A 24,478-nucleotide genomic window follows, 5' to 3' on the forward strand; every position below is an offset into this window, starting at 1 on the left:
GTCTGACATAGACAAGATGTGCGTGTAAGTATCTGACGGTCATGTTACGTTGATCGTCACGTGACTGTCATCTGTATATGAAAGCACGGGTCATTTTGTCCTTTACAACAAGACCCACAGCATGTTGGCACTATTCCTCGTTGCTGTTCTGGTGTCTACGTGTGCTTCCTTGGACACATGTGTAAAAGTCTCACCGTGCTCATGTCGGACCTCGGAAGGTTTGATCGACCTCTCCCCTCTGGCCAAAGCTGACGGGACGGCTGAGTATGTAAAGCTATCTAACACTCACCCTTTATCCTTTAACGCCTATACCATCATTGTCCCGACCCTGGTAAATCAATAATATAGTACTATTGTATAGTATGATTGTGGGAAACTGTGTTTAATAACAATTATTCGAATGTTCCGAAATATGTGATGATAAATAACGACGTCAAGAACGCTTGTCCAAATAACAATTATTTGGTTAACTAACTATTTTACGTGTAAAAAGTCAAAGTTTTCTGTACTGAATGATGACACTGATGACAATAAAACAAATTCTACAAACTACGTTTGAACGTAAGAGTAAGTAATTTCAAACGATAAGAAATGCTGATAATCAATGAGAGATTCGATAAGAACGTTTGATGTTTGTTGCTTCAGTTCATTTCCTCACCGATCTTAATTTCTGGTATATTCTAATTCATAGAAGATCCGGGTTAGAACTGGTCTTCAGTAACCCATGCTTGTCGTAGGTGACGACTAACGGGATCGGGTATGGTATCTTAAATGCGCAGATCGATGATCATGCTATTAATTACTGGATTGTCTTGTCCAGACTCGACTATTTACTGACCACCGTCGTACTCTTGGAATATTGTTCAGTGTGGCGTAAAACTAAACTCTCTCACTCACAGGTATGCCGACCACGCGGACGGTACAGGCACATGGTATTACTCTTTCAACCCGTGTAATGACTTTTCTGAAGGATCGGGGTGTAACAACGTAGCGGTAAGTAATATAGTGTCGATATATAAAGCACGCCAAGTTCTGCTTCATTAAAGGGGAGAATTTCAACTTCATTTGAGCGTCACACACACACACACACACACACACACACAAACACACACGAAAAAAAAAAATGACCCGATACATGTTTAAGATTGTATGCCTGAATTTTTATTCTCATATTCTCAATATCCAATTTATATCTCTGCAACCAATGCGACATTTCAGTGTAGATACATATAGCAACATCGTTATCAACCCAATGATGCAGAAAAGAAGATATGGCCTATCCGTACAATAATCACTTGACTGTCAATGGTGTTAGAGTCTACACCGTAACGTCGAATTCACTACGATAAATATGTTGGCTATTCATAGAACTTGGTTTTTCTTTCACCTTTACAACTTCTACAATGCTTCGCAAAGAAGCTAAACGTCTGTTGCTGTGCAGTTGAGTCATAGGATAGATGATACCGTTAGGAATGCCTCCTGTCAGTTCTTCGGATTGCCGTGTGTTGACATATTCGTGGCAACAGGGTTACAGTCTCACACTTTCATTTTCGCCATCTCGTAAAGGATGACTCGGTACTCTAGTGGATCGTCCGATGGAAGTTCAAAAAGAGGAAGTTTATGTCATTGACAGCTTTCTTATTTCAATACATGCGACGTTTCGGTGTAGAAGTTCACCCTTGTATGAAGGGGGTGATGTTAGCATCTACACAGAAACGTCCGTCTCAGCATCTGTTGCAATGAAGACGGTATGAATCCAGTATCTTGCTCCTCTTCACCATGCCAACATCTAAATGCCCTGTAAAAGTCCACCCAGATTGTATCACCTATTGCAGCACGGCTCCCTTGGGAGCTGCATTCGCCGCCTTACACGCGCATCCTGCACGTCATTGGATAGCGGGACCCTTGCGCGTCACGTAGAATTTTTCCGTTTCTTTTTTGGCAAATTTATAGCCCAGCAATTAAGGTTTCCGTGATTTTAGGCCTTCTGAATTTCTTCCACAGGAGTCTCGGTGGAAGACTTTTCTTCCACCCAGCCTCCGGTGGAAGTCGCTCGCGCCATTGTATTTTGGAAGCCTTTTACTTTGTGATATCTATGCATGTTATACATGGTTGGAAACCCGATCCAACGCTCTCTCCAAAAATGCAAACGTGATTCTAATGGTGCCCCTGGTAACCAGTCCAGATTGAATCTCCGACATGATGGTTTGTGTAATTTTGTTGAACTTCAATTCTTCTATATCACAGTAGTCATCATGCCACCATGGTCCGGTCATGATGTAATGGCAACCACTCTTACGATTCACCTTAGAAAATGCATTTCTATACTGCGTTTGAAAGCCAGTTAAAGCGTGTGTCAGACAGTGTATAAAACGCACACGTTGCGCATTTAGTGGTGGAGCTACATGGGTATTAATGTGCGAAATGCAACAAATACCGCAGGTGATATAGATTGGCGGAATTTACATGAATCTGTTCACCGGCTATACCGGCGTCGTTAATATTTACAACTACAAAGCATTTGCAAGGGGATTCATGTGGGATTCTGGAAATGTGCAACATGCTGGTGTGCAACATTAGACATTCGCTCTACACAGGAATCAATATACGTGACAGAGCAAAAGTTGCAACGAACTGGAATAAAGCCATAGAAGCAACGCCTGTGGTCTTAATATATAAACTTTTACGGTGGTGGAAAGCCCTTGAAAGTGCGGTTCTGCCAAGGTGCAATGTGCATTCGAGTCGCGTCTGAGAGTCAAGCAATGCGCGCCATTATGTAACTGCATTTGCGCCAATGGCGGGGAAAGTAGTCGGGGATCCGGCGCTCGTCTCCCGTCAGTGTTACGGCAGCGATAATTTCACGATCCACCATCCAAAATTTAATGTTAAACATGCATCTGAAAGCCCTTGAAAGTGCGGCTCTGCCAAATTATAACGGGCGTTCGAGGAACATGAGATAATCAGGCAATGCGCGTCATTACGTAACTGTTCTTGTGCGACTGGTAGGTAAAAACGGAGATCTGGCGCGTACCTTCCGCCAGCTATTATTTCATTATCCTTCATCCAAAATGAAAGATTTAAAATGCATCGGAAAGCCCTTGAAAGTGCGGTTGTGCCAAGGTGTGACGTATATTCGTGTCACCTCAGACAGTCAAGCCATGCGCGTCATTATGCAACTGCTGATGGCGGATAAAGTCGGGGGTCTGGCGCACGTCTCCCGTCAGTGTTACGGCACCTATAATTTCACGATCAATCATCCAACATTTAATGTTTCAAACGCACCTGAAAGCCCTTGAAAGTGCGTCTATGCCAGGTTATAATATGCATTCAAGGAACGTCTTTTAATCAAGGAATGCGCGGCATTATGTAACTGTACTTGTGCGTGTGGCTGGTAGAATTGGGGATCTGGCGCGCATCTTTCCTCAGCTGTTACTTCAGCATCAGAAACCAATGGTGTAAAAGAGGTCGGTAATACCTTGACAATGTGGATGTGCCAAGGTACACTGTGCATTCGAATAAACGTTCCCTTATGTAACGACGCGCATCAAACAGACAAGATGGCGCCATGCTCTGACAACTGTAAATTATCACAAAGGCCGCCTCTGTCTGGCCACTTAGTTACTGAGTTGCGTTCGCAACTCCTTATCATCATTATTTTCATAACTTCTTTCAGATCTGTCCGCATGGACTGATTGTCTTCTCTACCTTCCTGTAAACTTAATTACTACGTGATTAGCTGCTTATCACTCGTCTGTGTTCACATCTTCGTACCCTGGAGATGCTATTTATCAGCAATTGTAATTTCGTCACCTGCCTTGCTCTCTTATGGTTATAATCACTCAGCTTGGGTCACTTCCTTTTGACATGCCGCTACTTTGTGATTTTAAACCTCGTCGCCCCACTGACTTCAACTTTGCGTATAAAATTCCTTTGGCATGTGCAATTCACACCTTTTGGCATGCTCTTGCCCCTCCAAATGGACATCACGCATGTAATGGAGATGGACAATTTCCAGTTTCCTCCTCCCCCGTAGAAACATCCGGCTTGGCCACGTGAACTTCATCTAAACCATCCCATTGGTTGACTGACCGCGACATGGTAATATAAGGGAATGCATGTCACTGCAATTTCATCATCACAGACCAAGTGTCTTAGTGGATCACTACCAGTCAGCGCTGGCAATCACCATTGGCAAGTGAACTTTACTTTTATTTCTTCTCGTTTGTTCTTAATTTCTGCATTTTTCAGTCATTTACGTTGCTCACTTTATCAAACTGATACTCAACATTACTAGGTTTATTCCCTAAATAGACATATCGTATAAGCAGTTTATTTCTTAATTTGTCCAAGACTGTGACATCCAGACCAATCATTCCCAGAAAGTAAGTGTCCCAGCACTATCATCAAGTATGCCTTCCACAAACATTTCGGTCGTTTGTCAAAAGTGTAAAACATATTACAAAGGCATCGCGCATTTAAAGCAATGTTATCCTGGTAGCTCTACTCCTGGTCTACACGCCATACACGCCCAAAATCGCCGCCGTAGCGAGTCCTATACTGCTACACAGCTGGTGTCAATGTCGGCTCTATTGGCATTTTGTGGCACATACAGTGTCAACAAAAATCAAATCCCTGATTACATCAGGGTACTTAAACACTTTGGCCACACAATTCAAGGAGAGGACGCATCTGCAGCCTCTCCTTCAACTAGTAATCCAATGCCGAGTACCAGTGCTGGTTTAACTGGGTCTACCAGAAGTGGTACTCGGTATAATTACAAACAAAACACAGTCAGGGCTAATCTTACAAACACTGGCTTATACGATAGGTTCCCTGAAAGTGAGCCGACACTTTCAGGGTTTTATCAATATTTAACCAATATTCTTAAAAAAGCAGGGCGTAATGCTGGTGACACGTGTCGCCGCGTTTCTAAGTTTTTCTATTATATCCAAAAACATGTTTTCCCAAATAGTAATATGGCTTGTATCAACTTTGATATATTTGAGCATGTAGATGAAATTCATTATTTTAACACGGTCCTTTCACAAAATGGGGTATCTGCAGGTGGCATTAAAAATTACATGTCAGCTGTCAAATCCTTTCTCAGCTACTGCCAAACGTACGTTCAAATGTCCCCAAGGGTTTTCGATAATTTGCGTAGGTTTACAAGTGCTACGCATTGTTCATATACAGGTGTCTCTAGCCAGTATAAACGCGAAGAGGTCCGTAAATCTGTTACAGAATTCAGAGATGAAACCAAACAACCGCCGCCCATTTCCGTTGTTCAAAAGGGGTACACCGATCCTGCAACCAGACAAGAGGTGAGGGACATCCTGGACCGGGCCAAGGCAGATCAACTTCCATCTGAGGACGATCAGCGCCTGGTGATGCGGTACTTGTCTTGTGGGATAATTCAACTTGGACATGCCCAAAGACCTTCAGTGCCGTCGTGTATGAAGTTGGCAGATTTCAATAAGGCACGGTGTGTTGCCGGGAGGTACCAACTTTCTTTCATGGACCACAAGACGTCCATGAGCTTCCTGGTCACCCTAAGCTTGTCCAAAGAGGATTACGACATGTTCAGGGATTACCGTCAATATGTACGTGGTGACATGCCTGAAGATGCTCTACCGGACAAATCGCCTTTCTTCAGGAGAGTGGACGGCACTGAAGTGGGGAATATGTGTCTCGAGTTGGCCCGCTATCAGAGGACAAGAGGTTTCCTTAAACCCAACTTCGAAAACGAACGGAGGACATTTACGGCCACGGATGTTCGGAAAGCTTTGGAGACTGAAGTGGCAAGGCAGCATCCCGATGATGCTGCAAAACGTAAGATGGCCAGTGACTATCTTGCACATGGCCAAAAGACTGTCAGTAGGTACTACGCTAAGAAGACTCCCTTACAGGCTGCTAGTGAGTGTGCTTTTGTGCAAGATGTTATCCAACAAGCAGCGGGTACATCAAACGCTGAAGAATCTGCATCGGCGTCAGTTCCAACAGATTCCTCCAGCCAGCTCCAGCCCCAGCCCCAACACCTTGAAGGTAGGGGGAAGGGAAAAGGGAAAAACAAAGGAAAAGGCAAGCTCATAAAGCCCAAAAGGTGAGAAACAAGCAGATGAAAGTGAAAGTAGACCGGAAAGTTGATAAAGCCAAAACCGTAGGATAGAAGTAGTAGGTTATAGCCTGTAATTCCATAACCTTATGTCAGTTTCGACCCATTAGGTTTATACAGCAGTAGTAAAGGGGTTCGCTGTTCGAACTTGCTGTTGTGGGAATGGTGCAGGAAAAGCTACATGACACTAGACCAGAGAGTAGATCAAACCAAAACCGTAGGATAGAAGTAGTAGGTTATAGCCTGTAATTCCATAACCTAATGTCAGTTTCGACCCATTAGGTTTATACAGCAGTAGTAAAGGGGTTCGCTGTTCGAACTTGCTGTTGTGGGAATGGTGCAGGAGAAGAAAAATGGCACTCTTAAATGAGCAACCTCCACGTGGTGAGTGCTGGTTAACACAAATAGCTCATAATGTATTTGGTTCAGTTATACAATTCTTTATGTATCTAATGTGTTATGTCTTTTTCAGATATATTTTTCTATATCCGTTCTGCGCTACATACGTCATTTCAAATGCAATGCAATGTTTCGTTCATGTGGTTTCGCAAAAGTCTATTTCATGATATATTTGGTTCAAACATACAATTCTTTATATATCTAACATAGTATTCGTCTTTTTCAGCTATATTTTCTTTCTAGCAAAGATGCTAGGCATGTCCGTAGGTGATGCCGCTTGTCCGTTCCGTCGCAGCGGCGCCGGTAGCGGAAGTAGACTTTCGTTCTAATTTCGTTATCCCTCATTGGATTTCTAATATCTATGATTCATTTGAAAGGTCTCTTCATGGGGTTTCTGGCGATGCATAACATGCACGTCTGCAATGCTGTGCACAGCTGCAACCGTCTGCATATTGTGCCGCTTTTCTATCCGGCTTGACTTCCGCCGCCGACTCATGTCGATCCCACCAATAACCCCTTATAATATCTCTCTCCTTTCGAAGATCCCTAACATCTATAGTGCATGTGAAAGCCCATGCAAATGGGCTTCAAGACGATGTACGGCAAGCCCATGTGCACTGGCATGGCAAGCTACATACGTCTGCGTGTCATGCCGCGTGTCCCGTGCGTCGCCAACACCATCAGTGCGTTATTTCTTGGTTAATCATGTGTACATGTCTGATGCGACTTTCAGTATCTTATATTCATTAGAAAGAGCATTTCAATTCGCTTCTGGTGGTGTATGGCATGTGCATGTGCGACGTTGAGCAAAGATGCTAGGCATGTCCGTAGGTAATGCCGCTTGTCCGTTCCGTCGCAACGGCGCCGGTAGCGGAAGTAGACTTTCGTTCTAATTTCGTTATCCCTCATTGGATTTCTAATATCTATGATTCATTTGAAAGGTCTCTTCATGGGGTTTCTGGCGATGCATAACATGCACGTCTGCAATGCTGTGCACAGCTGCAACCGTCTGCATATTGTGCCGCTTTTCTATCCGGCTTGACTTCCGCCGCCGACTCATGTCGACCCCACCAATAACCCCTTATAATATCTCTCTCCTTTCGAAGATCCCTAACATCTATAGTGCATGTGAAAGCCCATGCAAATGGGCTTCAAGACGATGTACGACATGCCCATGTGCACTGGCATGGCAAGCTACATACGCCTGCGTGTCATGCCGCGTGTCCCGTACGTCGCCAACACCATCAGTGCGTTATTTCTTGGTTAATCATGTGTACATGTCTGATGCGACTTTCAGTATCTTATATTCATTAGAAAGAGCATTTCAATTCGCTTCTGGTGGTGTATGGCATGTGCATGTGCGACGTTGAGCAAAGATGCTAGGCATGTCCGTAGGTAATGCCGCTTGTCCGTTCCGTCGCAACGGCGCCGGTAGCGGAAGTAGACTTTCGTTCTAATTTCGTTATCCCTCATTGGATTTCTAATATCTATGATTCATTTGAAAGGTCTCTTCATGGGGTTTCTGGCGATGCATAACATGCACGTCTGCAATGCTGTGCACAGCTGCAACCGTCTGCATATTGTGCCGCTTTTCTATCCGGCTTGACTTCCGCCGCCGACTCATGTCGACCCCACCAATAACCCCTTATAATATCTCTCTCCTTTCGAAGATCCCTAACATCTATAGTGCATGTGAAAGCCCATGCAAATGGGCTTCAAGACGATGTACGGCAAGCCCATGTGCACTGGCATGGCAAGCTACATACGTCTGCGTGTCATACCGCGTGTCCCGTGCGTCGCCAACACCATCAGTGCGTTATTTCTTGGTTAATCATGTGTACATGTCTGATGCGACTTTCAGTATCTTATATTCATTAGAAAGAGCATTTCAATTCGCTTCTGGTGGTGTATGGCATGTGCATGTGCGACGTTGAGCAAAGATGCTAGGCATGTCCGTAGGTAATGCCGCTTGTCCGTTCCGTCGCAACGGCGCCGGTAGCGGAAGTAGACTTTCGTTCTAATTTCGTTATCCCTCATTGGATTTCTAATATCTATGATTCATTTGAAAGGTCTCTTCATGGGGTTTCTGGCGATGCATAACATGCACGTCTGCAATGCTGTGCACAGCTGCAACCGTCTGCATATTGTGCCGCTTTTCTATCCGGCTTGACTTCCGCCGCCGACTCATGTCGACCCCACCAATAACCCCTTATAATATCTCTCTCCTTTCGAAGATCCCTAACATCTACAGTGCATGTGAAAGCCCATGCAAATGGGCTTCAAGACGATGTACGACAAGCCCATGTGCACTGGCATGGCAAGCTACATACGTCTGCGTGTCATGCCGCGTGTCCCGTGCGTCGCCAACACCATCAGTGCGTTATTTCTTGGTTAATCATGTGTACATGTCTGATGCGACTTTCAGTATCTTATATTCATTAGAAAGAGCATTTCAATTCGCTTCTGGTGGTGTATGGCATGTGCATGTGCGACGTTGAGCAAAGATGCTAGGCATGTCCGTAGGTAATGCCGCTTGTCCGTTCCGTCGCAACGGCGCCGGTAGCGGAAGTAGACTTTCGTTCTAATTTCGTTATCCCTCATTGGATTTCTAATATCTATGATTCATTTGAAAGGTCTCTTCATGGGGTTTCTGGCGATGCATAACATGCACGTCTGCAATGCTGTGCACAGCTGCAACCGTCTGCATATTGTGCCGCTTTTCTATCCGGCTTGACTTCCGCCGCCGACTCATGTCGACCCCACCAATAACCCCTTATAATATCTCTCTCCTTTCGAAGATCCCTAACATCTACAGTGCATGTGAAAGCCCATGCAAATGGGCTTCAAGACGATGTACGACAAGCCCATGTGCACTGGCATGGCAAGCTACATACGTCTGCGTGTCATGCCGCGTGTCCCGTGCGTCGCCAACACCATCAGTGCGTTATTTCTTGGTTAATCATGTGTACATGTCTGATGCGACTTTCAGTATCTTATATTCATTAGAAAGAGCATTTCAATTCGCTTCTGGTGGTGTATGGCATGTGCATGTGCGACGTTGAGCAAAGATGCTAGGCATGTCCGTAGGTAATGCCGCTTGTCCGTTCCGTCGCAACGGCGCCGGTAGCGGAAGTAGACTTTCGTTCTAATTTCGTTATCCCTCATTGGATTTCTAATATCTATGATTCATTTGAAAGGTCTCTTCATGGGGTTTCTGGCGATGCATAACATGCACGTCTGCAATGCTGTGCACAGCTGCAACCGTCTGCATATAGTGCCGCTTTTCTATCCGGCTTGACTTCCGCCGCCGACTCATGTCGACCCCACCAATAACCCCTTATAATATCTCTCTCCTTTCGAAGATCCCTAACATCTACAGTGCATGTGAAAGCCCATGCAAATGGGCTTCAAGACGATGTACGACAAGCCCATGTGCACTGGCATGGCAAGCTACATACGTCTGCGTGTCATGCCGCGTGTCCCGTGCGTCGCCAACACCATCAGTGCGTTATTTCTTGGTTAATCATGTGTACATGTCTGATGCGACTTTCAGTATCTTATATTCATTAGAAAGAGCATTTCAATTCGCTTCTGGTGGTGTATGGCATGTGCATGTGCGACGTTGAGCAAAGATGCTAGGCATGTCCGTAGGTAATGCCGCTTGTCCGTTCCGTCGCAACGGCGCCGGTAGCGGAAGTAGACTTTCGTTCTAATTTCGTTATCCCTCATTGGATTTCTAATATCTATGATTCATTTGAAAGGTCTCTTCATGGGGTTTCTGGCGATGCATAACATGCACGTCTGCAATGCTGTGCACAGCTGCAACCGTCTGCATATTGTGCCGCTTTTCTATCCGGCTTGACTTCCGCCGCCGACTCATGTCGACCCCACCAATAACCCCTTATAATATCTCTCTCCTTTCGAAGATCCCTAACATCTACAGTGCATGTGAAAGCCCATGCAAATGGGCTTCAAGACGATGTACGACAAGCCCATGTGCACTGGCATGGCAAGCTACATACGTCTGCGTGTCATGCCGCGTGTCCCGTGCGTCGCCAACACCATCAGTGCGTTATTTCTTGGTTAATCATGTGTACATGTCTGATGCGACTTTCAGTATCTTATATTCATTAGAAAGAGCATTTCAATTCGCTTCTGGTGGTGTATGGCATGTGCATGTGCAACGTTGAGCAAAGATGCCAGGCATGTCCGTAGGTAATGCCGCTTGTCCGTTCCGTCGCAGCGGCGCCGGTAGCGGAAGTAGACTTTCGTTCTAATTTCGTTATCCCTCATTGGATTTCTAATATCTATGATTCATTTGAAAGGTCTTTTCATGGGGTTTCTGGCGATGCATAACATGCACGTCTGCAATGCTGTGCACAGCTGCAACCGTCTGCATATAGTGCCGCTTTTCTATCCGGCTTGACTTCCGCCGCCGACTCATGTCGACCCCACCAATAACCCCTTATAATATCTCTCTCCTTTCGAAGATCCCTAACATCTATAGTGCATGTGAAAGCCCATGCAAATGGGCTTCAAGACGATGTACGGCAAGCCCATGTGCACTGGCATGGCAAGCTACATACGTCTGCGTGTCATGCCGCGTGTCCCGTGCGTCGCCAACACCATCAGTGCGTTATTTCTTGGTTAATCATGTGTACATGTCTGATGCGACTTTCAGTATCTTATATTCATTAGAAAGAGCATTTCAATTCGCTTCTGGTGGTGTATGGCATGTGCATGTGCGACGTTGAGCAAAGATGCTAGGCATGTCCGTAGGTAATGCCGCTTGTCCGTTCCGTCGCAACGGCGCCGGTAGCGGAAGTAGACTTTCGTTCTAATTTCGTTATCCCTCATTGGATTTCTAATATCTATGATTCATTTGAAAGGTCTCTTCATGGGGTTTCTGGCGATGCATAACATGCACGTCTGCAATGCTGTGCACAGCTGCAACCGTCTGCATATTGTGCCGCTTTTCTATCCGGCTTGACTTCCGCCGCCGACTCATGTCGACCCCACCAATAACCCCTTATAATATCTCTCTCCTTTCGAAGATCCCTAACATCTACAGTGCATGTGAAAGCCCATGCAAATGGGCTTCAAGACGATGTACGACAAGCCCATGTGCACTGGCATGGCAAGCTACATACGTCTGCGTGTCATGCCGCGTGTCCCGTGCGTCGCCAACACCATCAGTGCGTTATTTCTTGGTTAATCATGTGTACATGTCTGATGCGACTTTCAGTATCTTATATTCATTAGAAAGAGCATTTCAATTCGCTTCTGGTGGTGTATGGCATGTGCATGTGCGACGTTGAGCAAAGATGCTAGGCATGTCCGTAGGTAATGCCGCTTGTCCGTTCCGTCGCAACGGCGCCGGTAGCGGAAGTAGACTTTCGTTCTAATTTCGTTATCCCTCATTGGATTTCTAATATCTATGATTCATTTGAAAGGTCTCTTCATGGGGTTTCTGGCGATGCATAACATGCACGTCTGCAATGCTGTGCACAGCTGCAACCGTCTGCATATAGTGCCGCTTTTCTATCCGGCTTGACTTCCGCCGCCGACTCATGTCGACCCCACCAATAACCCCTTATAATATCTCTCTCCTTTCGAAGATCCCTAACATCTACAGTGCATGTGAAAGCCCATGCAAATGGGCTTCAAGACGATGTACGACAAGCCCATGTGCACTGGCATGGCAAGCTACATACGTCTGCGTGTCATGCCGCGTGTCCCGTGCGTCGCCAACACCATCAGTGCGTTATTTCTTGGTTAATCATGTGTACATGTCTGATGCGACTTTCAGTATCTTATATTCATTAGAAAGAGCATTTCAATTCGCTTCTGGTGGTGTATGGCATGTGCATGTGCAACGTTGAGCAAAGATGCCAGGCATGTCCGTAGGTAATGCCGCTTGTCCGTTCCGTCGCAGCGGCGCCGGTAGCGGAAGTAGACTTTCGTTCTAATTTCGTTATCCCTCATTGGATTTCTAATATCTATGATTCATTTGAAAGGTCTTTTCATGGGGTTTCTGGCGATGCATAACATGCACGTCTGCAATGCTGTGCACAGCTGCAACCGTCTGCATATAGTGCCGCTTTTCTATCCGGCTTGACTTCCGCCGCCGACTCATGTCGACCCCACCAATAACCCCTTATAATATCTCTCTCCTTTCGAAGATCCCTAACATCTATAGTGCATGTGAAAGCCCATGCAAATGGGCTTCAAGACGATGTACGGCAAGCCCATGTGCACTGGCATGGCAAGCTACATACGTCTGCGTGTCATGCCGCGTGTCCCGTGCGTCGCCAACACCATCAGTGCGTTATTTCTTGGTTAATCATGTGTACATGTCTGATGCGACTTTCAGTATCTTATATTCATTAGAAAGAGCATTTCAATTCGCTTCTGGTGGTGTATGGCATGTGCATGTGCGACGTTGAGCAAAGATGCTAGGCATGTCCGTAGGTAATGCCGCTTGTCCGTTCCGTCGCAACGGCGCCGGTAGCGGAAGTAGACTTTCGTTCTAATTTCGTTATCCCTCATTGGATTTCTAATATCTATGATTCATTTGAAAGGTCTCTTCATGGGGTTTCTGGCGATGCATAACATGCACGTCTGCAATGCTGTGCACAGCTGCAACCGTCTGCATATTGTGCCGCTTTTCTATCCGGCTTGACTTCCGCCGCCGACTCATGTCGACCCCACCAATAACCCCTTATAATATCTCTCTCCTTTCGAAGATCCCTAACATCTACAGTGCATGTGAAAGCCCATGCAAATGGGCTTCAAGACGATGTACGACAAGCCCATGTGCACTGGCATGGCAAGCTACATACGTCTGCGTGTCATGCCGCGTGTCCCGTGCGTCGCCAACACCATCAGTGCGTTATTTCTTGGTTAATCATGTGTACATGTCTGATGCGACTTTCAGTATCTTATATTCATTAGAAAGAGCATTTCAATTCGCTTCTGGTGGTGTATGGCATGTGCATGTGCGACGTTGAGCAAAGATGCTAGGCATGTCCGTAGGTAATGCCGCTTGTCCGTTCCGTCGCAACGGCGCCGGTAGCGGAAGTAGACTTTCGTTCTAATTTCGTTATCCCTCATTGGATTTCTAATATCTATGATTCATTTGAAAGGTCTCTTCATGGGGTTTCTGGCGATGCATAACATGCACGTCTGCAATGCTGTGCACAGCTGCAACCGTCTGCATATAGTGCCGCTTTTCTATCCGGCTTGACTTCCGCCGCCGACTCATGTCGACCCCACCAATAACCCCTTATAATATCTCTCTCCTTTCGAAGATCCCTAACATCTACAGTGCATGTGAAAGCCCATGCAAATGGGCTTCAAGACGATGTACGACAAGCCCATGTGCACTGGCATGGCAAGCTACATACGTCTGCGTGTCATGCCGCGTGTCCCGTGCGTCGCCAACACCATCAGTGCGTTATTTCTTGGTTAATCATGTGTACATGTCTGATGCGACTTTCAGTATCTTATATTCATTAGAAAGAGCATTTCAATTCGCTTCTGGTGGTGTATGGCATGTGCATGTGCAACGTTGAGCAAAGATGCCAGGCATGTCCGTAGGTAATGCCGCTTGTCCGTTCCGTCGCAGCGGCGCCGGTAGCGGAAGTAGACTTTCGTTCTAATTTCGTTATCCCTCATTGGATTTCTAATATCTATGATTCATTTGAAAGGTCTTTTCATGGGGTTTCTGGCGATGCATAACATGCACGTCTGCAATGCTGTGCACAGCTGCAACCGTCTGCATATAGTGCCGCTTTTCTATCCGGCTTGACTTCCGCCGCCGACTCATGTCGACCCCACCAATAACCCCTTATAATATCTCTCTCCTTTCGAAGATCCCTAACATCTATAGTGCATGTGAAAGCCCATGCAAATGGGCTTCAAGACGATGTACGGCAAGCCCATGTGCACTGGCATGGCAAGCTACATACGTCTGCGTGTCATGCCGCGTGTCCCGTGCGTCGCCAACACCATCAGTGCGTTATTTCTTGGTTAATCATGTGTACATGTCTGATGCGACTTTCAGTATCTTATATTCATTAGAAAGAGCATTTCAATTCGCTTCTGGTGGTGTATGGCATGTGCATGTGCGACGTTGAGCAAAGATGCTAGGCATGTCCGTAGGTAATGCCGCTTGTCCGTTCCGTCGCAACGGCGCCGGTAGCGGAAGTAGACTTTCGTTCTAATTTCGTTATCCCTCATTGGATTTCTAATATCTATGATTCATTTGAAAGGTCTCTTCATGGGGTTTCTGGCGATGCATAACATGCACGTCTGCAATGCTGTGCACAGCTGCAACCGTCTGCATATTGTGCCGCTTTTCTATCCGGCTTGACTTCCGCCGCCGACTCATGTCGACCCCACCAATAACCCCTTATAATATCTCTCTCCTTTCGAAGATCCCTAACATCTATAGTGCATGTGAAAGCCCATGCAAATGGGCTTCAAGACGATGTACGGCAAGCCCATGTGCACTGGCATGGCAAGCTACATACGTCTGCGTGTCATGCCGCGTGTCCCGTGCGTCGCCAACACCATCAGTGCGTTATTTCTTGGTTAATCATGTGTACATGTCTGATGCGACTTTCAGTATCTTATATTCATTAGAAAGAGCATTTCAATTCGCTTCTGGTGGTGTATGGCATGTGCATGTGCGACGTTGAGCAAAGATGCTAGGCATGTCCGTAGGTAATGCCGCTTGTCCGTTCCGTCGCAACGGCGCCGGTAGCGGAAGTAGACTTTCGTTCTAATTTCGTTATCCCTCATTGGATTTCTAATATCTATGATTCATTTGAAAGGTCTCTTCATGGGGTTTCTGGCGATGCATAACATGCACGTCTGCAATGCTGTGCACAGCTGCAACCGTCTGCATATTGTGCCGCTTTTCTATCCGGCTTGACTTCCGCCGCCGACTCATGTCGACCCCACCAATAACCCCTTATAATATCTCTCTCCTTTCGAAGATCCCTAACATCTACAGTGCATGTGAAAGCCCATGCAAATGGGCTTCAAGACGATGTACGACAAGCCCATGTGCACTGGCATGGCAAGCTACATACGTCTGCGTGTCATGCCGCGTGTCCCGTGCGTCGCCAACACCATCAGTGCGTTATTTCTTGGTTAATCATGTGTACATGTCTGATGCGACTTTCAGTATCTTATATTCATTAGAAAGAGCATTTCAATTCGCTTCTGGTGGTGTATGGCATGTGCATGTGCGACGTTGAGCAAAGATGCTAGGCATGTCCGTAGGTAATGCCGCTTGTCCGTTCCGTCGCAACGGCGCCGGTAGCGGAAGTAGACTTTCGTTCTAATTTCGTTATCCCTCATTGGATTTCTAATATCTATGATTCATTTGAAAGGTCTCTTCATGGGGTTTCTGGCGATGCATAACATGCACGTCTGCAATGCTGTGCACAGCTGCAACCGTCTGCATATAGTGCCGCTTTTCTATCCGGCTTGACTTCCGCCGCCGACTCATGTCGACCCCACCAATAACCCCTTATAATATCTCTCTCCTTTCGAAGATCCCTAACATCTACAGTGCATGTGAAAGCCCATGCAAATGGGCTTCAAGACGATGTACGACAAGCCCATGTGCACTGGCATGGCAAGCTACATACGTCTGCGTGTCATGCCGCGTGTCCCGTGCGTCGCCAACACCATCAGTGCGTTATTTCTTGGTTAATCATGTGTACATGTCTGATGCGACTTTCAGTATCTTATATTCATTAGAAAGAGCATTTCAATTCGCTTCTGGTGGTGTATGGCATGTGCATGTGCAACGTTGAGCAAAGATGCCAGGCATGTCCGTAGGTAATGCCGCTTGTCCGTTCCGTCGCAGCGGCGCCGGTAGCGGAAGTAGACTTTCGTTCTAATTTCGTTATCCCTCATTGGATTTCTAATATCTATGATTCATTTGAAAGGTCTTTTCATGGGGTTTCTGGCGATGCATAACATGCACGTCTGCAATGCTGTGCACAGCTGCAACCGTCTGCATATAGTGCCGCTTTTCTATCCGGCTTGACTTCCGCCGCCGACTCATGTCGACCCCACCAATAACCCCTTATAATATCTCTCTCCTTTCGAAGATCCCTAACATCTATAGTGCATGTGAAAGCCCATGCAAATGGGCTTCAAGACGATGTACGGCAAGCCCATGTGCACTGGCATGGCAAGCTACATACGTCTGCGTGTCATGCCGCGTGTCCCGTGCGTCGCCAACACCATCAGTGCGTTATTTCTTGGTTAATCATGTGTACATGTCTGATGCGACTTTCAGTATCTTATATTCATTAGAAAGAGCATTTCAATTCGCTTCTGGTGGTGTATGGCATGTGCATGTGCGACGTTGAGCAAAGATGCTAGGCATGTCCGTAGGTAATGCCGCTTGTCCGTTCCGTCGCAACGGCGCCGGTAGCGGAAGTAGACTTTCGTTCTAATTTCGTTATCCCTCATTGGATTTCTAATATCTATGATTCATTTGAAAGGTCTCTTCATGGGGTTTCTGGCGATGCATAACATGCACGTCTGCAATGCTGTGCACAGCTGCAACCGTCTGCATATTGTGCCGCTTTTCTATCCGGCTTGACTTCCGCCGCCGACTCATGTCGACCCCACCAATAACCCCTTATAATATCTCTCTCCTTTCGAAGATCCCTAACATCTACAGTGCATGTGAAAGCCCATGCAAATGGGCTTCAAGACGATGTACGACAAGCCCATGTGCACTGGCATGGCAAGCTACATACGTCTGCGTGTCATGCCGCGTGTCCCGTGCGTCGCCAACACCATCAGTGCGTTATTTCTTGGTTAATCATGTGTACATGTCTGATGCGACTTTCAGTATCTTATATTCATTAGAAAGAGCATTTCAATTCGCTTCTGGTGGTGTATGGCATGTGCATGTGCGACGTTGAGCAAAGATGCTAGGCATGTCCGTAGGTAATGCCGCTTGTCCGTTCCGTCGCAACGGCGCCGGTAGCGGAAGTAGACTTTCGTTCTAATTTCGTTATCCCTCATTGGATTTCTAATATCTATGATTCATTTGAAAGGTCTCTTCATGGGGTTTCTGGCGATGCATAACATGCACGTCTGCAATGCTGTGCACAGCTGCAACCGTCTGCATATAGTGCCGCTTTTCTATCCGGCTTGACTTCCGCCGCCGACTCATGTCGACCCCACCAATAACCCCTTATAATATCTCTCTCCTTTCGAAGATCCCTAACATCTACAGTGCATGTGAAAGCCCATGCAAATGGGCTTCAAGACGATGTACGACAAGCCCATGTGCACTGGCATGGCAAGCTACATACGTCTGCGTGTCATGCCGCGTGTCCCGTGCGTCGCCAACACCATCAGTGCGTTATTTCTTGGTTAATCATGTGTACATGTCTGATGCGACTTTCAGTATCTTATATTCATTAGAAAGAGCATTTCAATTCGCTTCTGGTGGTGTATGGCATGTGCATGTGCAACGTTGAGCAAAGATGCCAGGCATGTCCGTAGGTAATGCCGCTTGTCCGTTCCGTCGCAGCGGCGCCGGTAGCGGAAGTAGACTTTCGTTCTAATTTCGTTATCCCTCATTGGATTTCTAATATCTATGATTCATTTGAAAGGTCTTTTCATGGGGTTTCTGGCGATGCATAACATGCACGTCTGCAATGCTGTGCACAGCTGCAACCGTCTGCATATAGTGCCGCTTTTCTATCCGGCTTGACTTCCGCCGCCGACTCATGTCGACCCCACCAATAACCCCTTATAATATCTCTCTCCTTTCGAAGATCCCTAACATCTATAGTGCATGTGAAAGCCCATGCAAATGGGCTTCAAGACGATGTACGGCAAGCCCATGTGCACTGGCATGGCAAGCTACATACGTCTGCGTGTCATGCCGCGTGTCCCGTGCGTCGCCAACACCATCAGTGCGTTATTTCTTGGTTAATCATGTGTACATGTCTGATGCGACTTTCAGTATCTTATATTCATTAGAAAGAGCATTTCAATTCGCTTCTGGTGGTGTATGGCATGTGCATGTGCGACGTTGAGCAAAGATGCTAGGCATGTCCGTAGGTAATGCCGCTTGTCCGTTCCGTCGCAACGGCGCCGGTAGCGGAAGTAGACTTTCGTTCTAATTTCGTTATCCCTCATTGGATTTCTAATATCTATGATTCATTTGAAAGGTCTCTTCATGGGGTTTCTGGCGATGCATAACATGCACGTCTGCAATGCTGTGCACAGCTGCAACCGTCTGCATATTGTGCCGCTTTTCTATCCGGCTTGACTTCCGCCGCCGACTCATGTCGACCCCACCAATAACCCCTTATAATATCTCTCTCCTTTCGAAGATCCCTAACATCTACAGTGCATGTGAAAGCCCATGCAAATGGGCTTCAAGACGATGTACGACAAGCCCATGTGCACTGGCATGGCAAGCTACATACGTCTGCGTGTCATGCCGCGTGTCCCGTGCGTCGCCAACACCATCAGTGCGTTATTTCTTGGTTAATCATGTGTACATGTCTGATGCGACTTTCAGTATCTTATATTCATTAGAAAGAGCATTTCAATTCGCTTCTGGTGGTGTATGGCATGTGCATGTGCGACGTTGAGCAAAGATGCTAGGCATGTCCGTAGGTAATGCCGCTTGTCCGTTCCGTCGCAACGGCGCCGGTAGCGGAAGTAGACTTTCGTTCTAATTTCGTTATCCCTCATTGGATTTCTAATATCTATGATTCATTTGAAAGGTCTCTTCATGGGGTTTCTGGCGATGCATAACATGCACGTCTGCAATGCTGTGCACAGCTGCAACCGTCTGCATATAGTGCCGCTTTTCTATCCGGCTTGACTTCCGCCGCCGACTCATGTCGACCCCACCAATAACCCCTTATAATATCTCTCTCCTTTCGAAGATCCCTAACATCTACAGTGCATGTGAAAGCCCATGCAAATGGGCTTCAAGACGATGTACGACAAGCCCATGTGCACTGGCATGGCAAGCTACATACGTCTGCGTGTCATGCCGCGTGTCCCGTGCGTCGCCAACACCATCAGTGCGTTATTTCTTGGTTAATCATGTGTACATGTCTGATGCGACTTTCAGTATCTTATATTCATTAGAAAGAGCATTTCAATTCGCTTCTGGTGGTGTATGGCATGTGCATGTGCAACGTTGAGCAAAGATGCCAGGCATGTCCGTAGGTAATGCCGCTTGTCCGTTCCGTCGCAGCGGCGCCGGTAGCGGAAGTAGACTTTCGTTCTAATTTCGTTATCCCTCATTGGATTTCTAATATCTATGATTCATTTGAAAGGTCTTTTCATGGGGTTTCTGGCGATGCATAACATGCACGTCTGCAATGCTGTGCACAGCTGCAACCGTCTGCATATAGTGCCGCTTTTCTATCCGGCTTGACTTCCGCCGCCGACTCATGTCGACCCCACCAATAACCCCTTATAATATCTCTCTCCTTTCGAAGATCCCTAACATCTATAGTGCATGTGAAAGCCCATGCAAATGGGCTTCAAGACGATGTACGGCAAGCCCATGTGCACTGGCATGGCAAGCTACATACGTCTGCGTGTCATGCCGCGTGTCCCGTGCGTCGCCAACACCATCAGTGCGTTATTTCTTGGTTAATCATGTGTACATGTCTGATGCGACTTTCAGTATCTTATATTCATTAGAAAGAGCATTTCAATTCGCTTCTGGTGGTGTATGGCATGTGCATGTGCGACGTTGAGCAAAGATGCTAGGCATGTCCGTAGGTAATGCCGCTTGTCCGTTCCGTCGCAACGGCGCCGGTAGCGGAAGTAGACTTTCGTTCTAATTTCGTTATCCCTCATTGGATTTCTAATATCTATGATTCATTTGAAAGGTCTCTTCATGGGGTTTCTGGCGATGCATAACATGCACGTCTGCAATGCTGTGCACAGCTGCAACCGTCTGCATATTGTGCCGCTTTTCTATCCGGCTTGACTTCCGCCGCCGACTCATGTCGACCCCACCAATAACCCCTTATAATATCTCTCTCCTTTCGAAGATCCCTAACATCTATAGTGCATGTGAAAGCCCATGCAAATGGGCTTCAAGACGATGTACGGCAAGCCCATGTGCACTGGCATGGCAAGCTACATACGTCTGCGTGTCATGCCGCGTGTCCCGTGCGTCGCCAACACCATCAGTGCGTTATTTCTTGGTTAATCATGTGTACATGTCTGATGCGACTTTCAGTATCTTATATTCATTAGAAAGAGCATTTCAATTCGCTTCTGGTGGTGTATGGCATGTGCATGTGCGACGTTGAGCAAAGATGCTAGGCATGTCCGTAGGTAATGCCGCTTGTCCGTTCCGTCGCAACGGCGCCGGTAGCGGAAGTAGACTTTCGTTCTAATTTCGTTATCCCTCATTGGATTTCTAATATCTATGATTCATTTGAAAGGTCTCTTCATGGGGTTTCTGGCGATGCATAACATGCACGTCTGCAATGCTGTGCACAGCTGCAACCGTCTGCATATTGTGCCGCTTTTCTATCCGGCTTGACTTCCGCCGCCGACTCATGTCGACCCCACCAATAACCCCTTATAATATCTCTCTCCTTTCGAAGATCCCTAACATCTACAGTGCATGTGAAAGCCCATGCAAATGGGCTTCAAGACGATGTACGACAAGCCCATGTGCACTGGCATGGCAAGCTACATACGTCTGCGTGTCATGCCGCGTGTCCCGTGCGTCGCCAACACCATCAGTGCGTTATTTCTTGGTTAATCATGTGTACATGTCTGATGCGACTTTCAGTATCTTATATTCATTAGAAAGAGCATTTCAATTCGCTTCTGGTGGTGTATGGCATGTGCATGTGCGACGTTGAGCAAAGATGCTAGGCATGTCCGTAGGTAATGCCGCTTGTCCGTTCCGTCGCAACGGCGCCGGTAGCGGAAGTAGACTTTCGTTCTAATTTCGTTATCCCTCATTGGATTTCTAATATCTATGATTCATTTGAAAGGTCTCTTCATGGGGTTTCTGGCGATGCATAACATGCACGTCTGCAATGCTGTGCACAGCTGCAACCGTCTGCATATAGTGCCGCTTTTCTATCCGGCTTGACTTCCGCCGCCGACTCATGTCGACCCCACCAATAACCCCTTATAATATCTCTCTCCTTTCGAAGATCCCTAACATCTACAGTGCATGTGAAAGCCCATGCAAATGGGCTTCAAGACGATGTACGACAAGCCCATGTGCACTGGCATGGCAAGCTACATACGTCTGCGTGTCATGCCGCGTGTCCCGTGCGTCGCCAACACCATCAGTGCGTTATTTCTTGGTTAATCATGTGTACATGTCTGATGCGACTTTCAGTATCTTATATTCATTAGAAAGAGCATTTCAATTCGCTTCTGGTGGTGTATGGCATGTGCATGTGCAACGTTGAGCAAAGATGCCAGGCATGTCCGTAGGTAATGCCGCTTGTCCGTTCCGTCGCAGCGGCGCCGGTAGCGGAAGTAGACTTTCGTTCTAATTTCGTTATCCCTCATTGGATTTCTAATATCTATGATTCATTTGAAAGGTCTTTTCATGGGGTTTCTGGCGATGCATAACATGCACGTCTGCAATGCTGTGCACAGCTGCAACCGTCTGCATATAGTGCCGCTTTTCTATCCGGCTTGACTTCCGCCGCCGACTCATGTCGACCCCACCAATAACCCCTTATAATATCTCTCTCCTTTCGAAGATCCCTAACATCTATAGTGCATGTGAAAGCCCATGCAAATGGGCTTCAAGACGATGTACGGCAAGCCCATGTGCACTGGCATGGCAAGCTACATACGTCTGCGTGTCATGCCGCGTGTCCCGTGCGTCGCCAACACCATCAGTGCGTTATTTCTTGGTTAATCATGTGTACATGTCTGATGCGACTTTCAGTATCTTATATTCATTAGAAAGAGCATTTCAATTCGCTTCTGGTGGTGTATGGCATGTGCATGTGCGACGTTGAGCAAAGATGCTAGGCATGTCCGTAGGTAATGCCGCTTGTCCGTTCCGTCGCAACGGCGCCGGTAGCGGAAGTAGACTTTCGTTCTAATTTCGTTATCCCTCATTGGATTTCTAATATCTATGATTCATTTGAAAGGTCTCTTCATGGGGTTTCTGGCGATGCATAACATGCACGTCTGCAATGCTGTGCACAGCTGCAACCGTCTGCATATAGTGCCGCTTTTCTATCCGGCTTGACTTCCGCCGCCGACTCATGTCGACCCCACCAATAACCCCTTATAATATCTCTCTCCTTTCGAAGATCCCTAACATCTACAGTGCATGTGAAAGCCCATGCAAATGGGCTTCAAGACGATGTACGACAAGCCCATGTGCACTGGCATGGCAAGCTACATACGTCTGCGTGTCATGCCGCGTGTCCCGTGCGTCGCCAACACCATCAGTGCGTTATTTCTTGGTTAATCATGTGTACATGTCTGATGCGACTTTCAGTATCTTATATTCATTAGAAAGAGCATTTCAATTCGCTTCTGGTGGTGTATGGCATGTGCATGTGCAACGTTGAGCAAAGATGCCAGGCATGTCCGTAGGTAATGCCGCTTGTCCGTTCCGTCGCAGCGGCGCCGGTAGCGGAAGTAGACTTTCGTTCTAATTTCGTTATCCCTCATTGGATTTCTAATATCTATGATTCATTTGAAAGGTCTTTTCATGGGGTTTCTGGCGATGCATAACATGCACGTCTGCAATGCTGTGCACAGCTGCAACCGTCTGCATATAGTGCCGCTTTTCTATCCGGCTTGACTTCCGCCGCCGACTCATGTCGACCCCACCAATAACCCCTTATAATATCTCTCTCCTTTCGAAGATCCCTAACATCTATAGTGCATGTGAAAGCCCATGCAAATGGGCTTCAAGACGATGTACGGCAAGCCCATGTGCACTGGCATGGCAAGCTACATACGTCTGCGTGTCATGCCGCGTGTCCCGTGCGTCGCCAACACCATCAGTGCGTTATTTCTTGGTTAATCATGTGTACATGTCTGATGCGACTTTCAGTATCTTATATTCATTAGAAAGAGCATTTCAATTCGCTTCTGGTGGTGTATGGCATGTGCATGTGCGACGTTGAGCAAAGATGCTAGGCATGTCCGTAGGTAATGCCGCTTGTCCGTTCCGTCGCAACGGCGCCGGTAGCGGAAGTAGACTTTCGTTCTAATTTCGTTATCCCTCATTGGATTTCTAATATCTATGATTCATTTGAAAGGTCTCTTCATGGGGTTTCTGGCGATGCATAACATGCACGTCTGCAATGCTGTGCACAGCTGCAACCGTCTGCATATTGTGCCGCTTTTCTATCCGGCTTGACTTCCGCCGCCGACTCATGTCGACCCCACCAATAACCCCTTATAATATCTCTCTCCTTTCGAAGATCCCTAACATCTATAGTGCATGTGAAAGCCCATGCAAATGGGCTTCAAGACGATGTACGACATGCCCATGTGCACTGGCATGGCAAGCTACATACGCCTGCGTGTCATGCCGCGTGTCCCGTACGTCGCCAACACCATCAGTGCGTTATTTCTTGGTTAATCATGTGTACATGTCTGATGCGACTTTCAGTATCTTATATTCATTAGAAAGAGCATTTCAATTCGCTTCTGGTGGTGTATGGCATGTGCATGTGCGACGTTGAGCAAAGATGCTAGGCATGTCCGTAGGTAATGCCGCTTGTCCGTTCCGTCGCAACGGCGCCGGTAGCGGAAGTAGACTTTCGTTCTAATTTCGTTATCCCTCATTGGATTTCTAATATCTATGATTCATTTGAAAGGTCTCTTCATGGGGTTTCTGGCGATGCATAACATGCACGTCTGCAATGCTGTGCACAGCTGCAACCGTCTGCATATTGTGCCGCTTTTCTATCCGGCTTGACTTCC

General features: G+C 46.8%; 1 protein-coding gene across 2 annotated transcripts in view; it reads left to right on the forward strand.

Annotated features, from left to right (window-relative positions):
• LOC137255656 (uncharacterized) overlaps nt 1-24,478 on the forward strand; it is a 47,218-nt gene continuing 22,740 nt past the window's right edge. The window contains exons 1-2 of one of the 2 annotated variants that reach the window (XM_067793132.1): nt 1-264; nt 900-993. In XM_067793132.1, the coding sequence (XP_067649233.1) occupies nt 122-264; nt 900-993 (237 nt within the window). In that variant the 5' untranslated portion in view covers nt 1-121. The remainder of the gene's footprint in view (nt 265-899; nt 994-24,478) is intronic. The other variant, XM_067793131.1, reaches the window with a different exon arrangement.

This window comes from Haliotis asinina, chromosome 11 (genome assembly GCF_037392515.1).
Source record: "Haliotis asinina isolate JCU_RB_2024 chromosome 11, JCU_Hal_asi_v2, whole genome shotgun sequence".
Lineage (NCBI taxonomy): Eukaryota > Metazoa > Mollusca > Gastropoda > Lepetellida > Haliotidae > Haliotis > Haliotis asinina.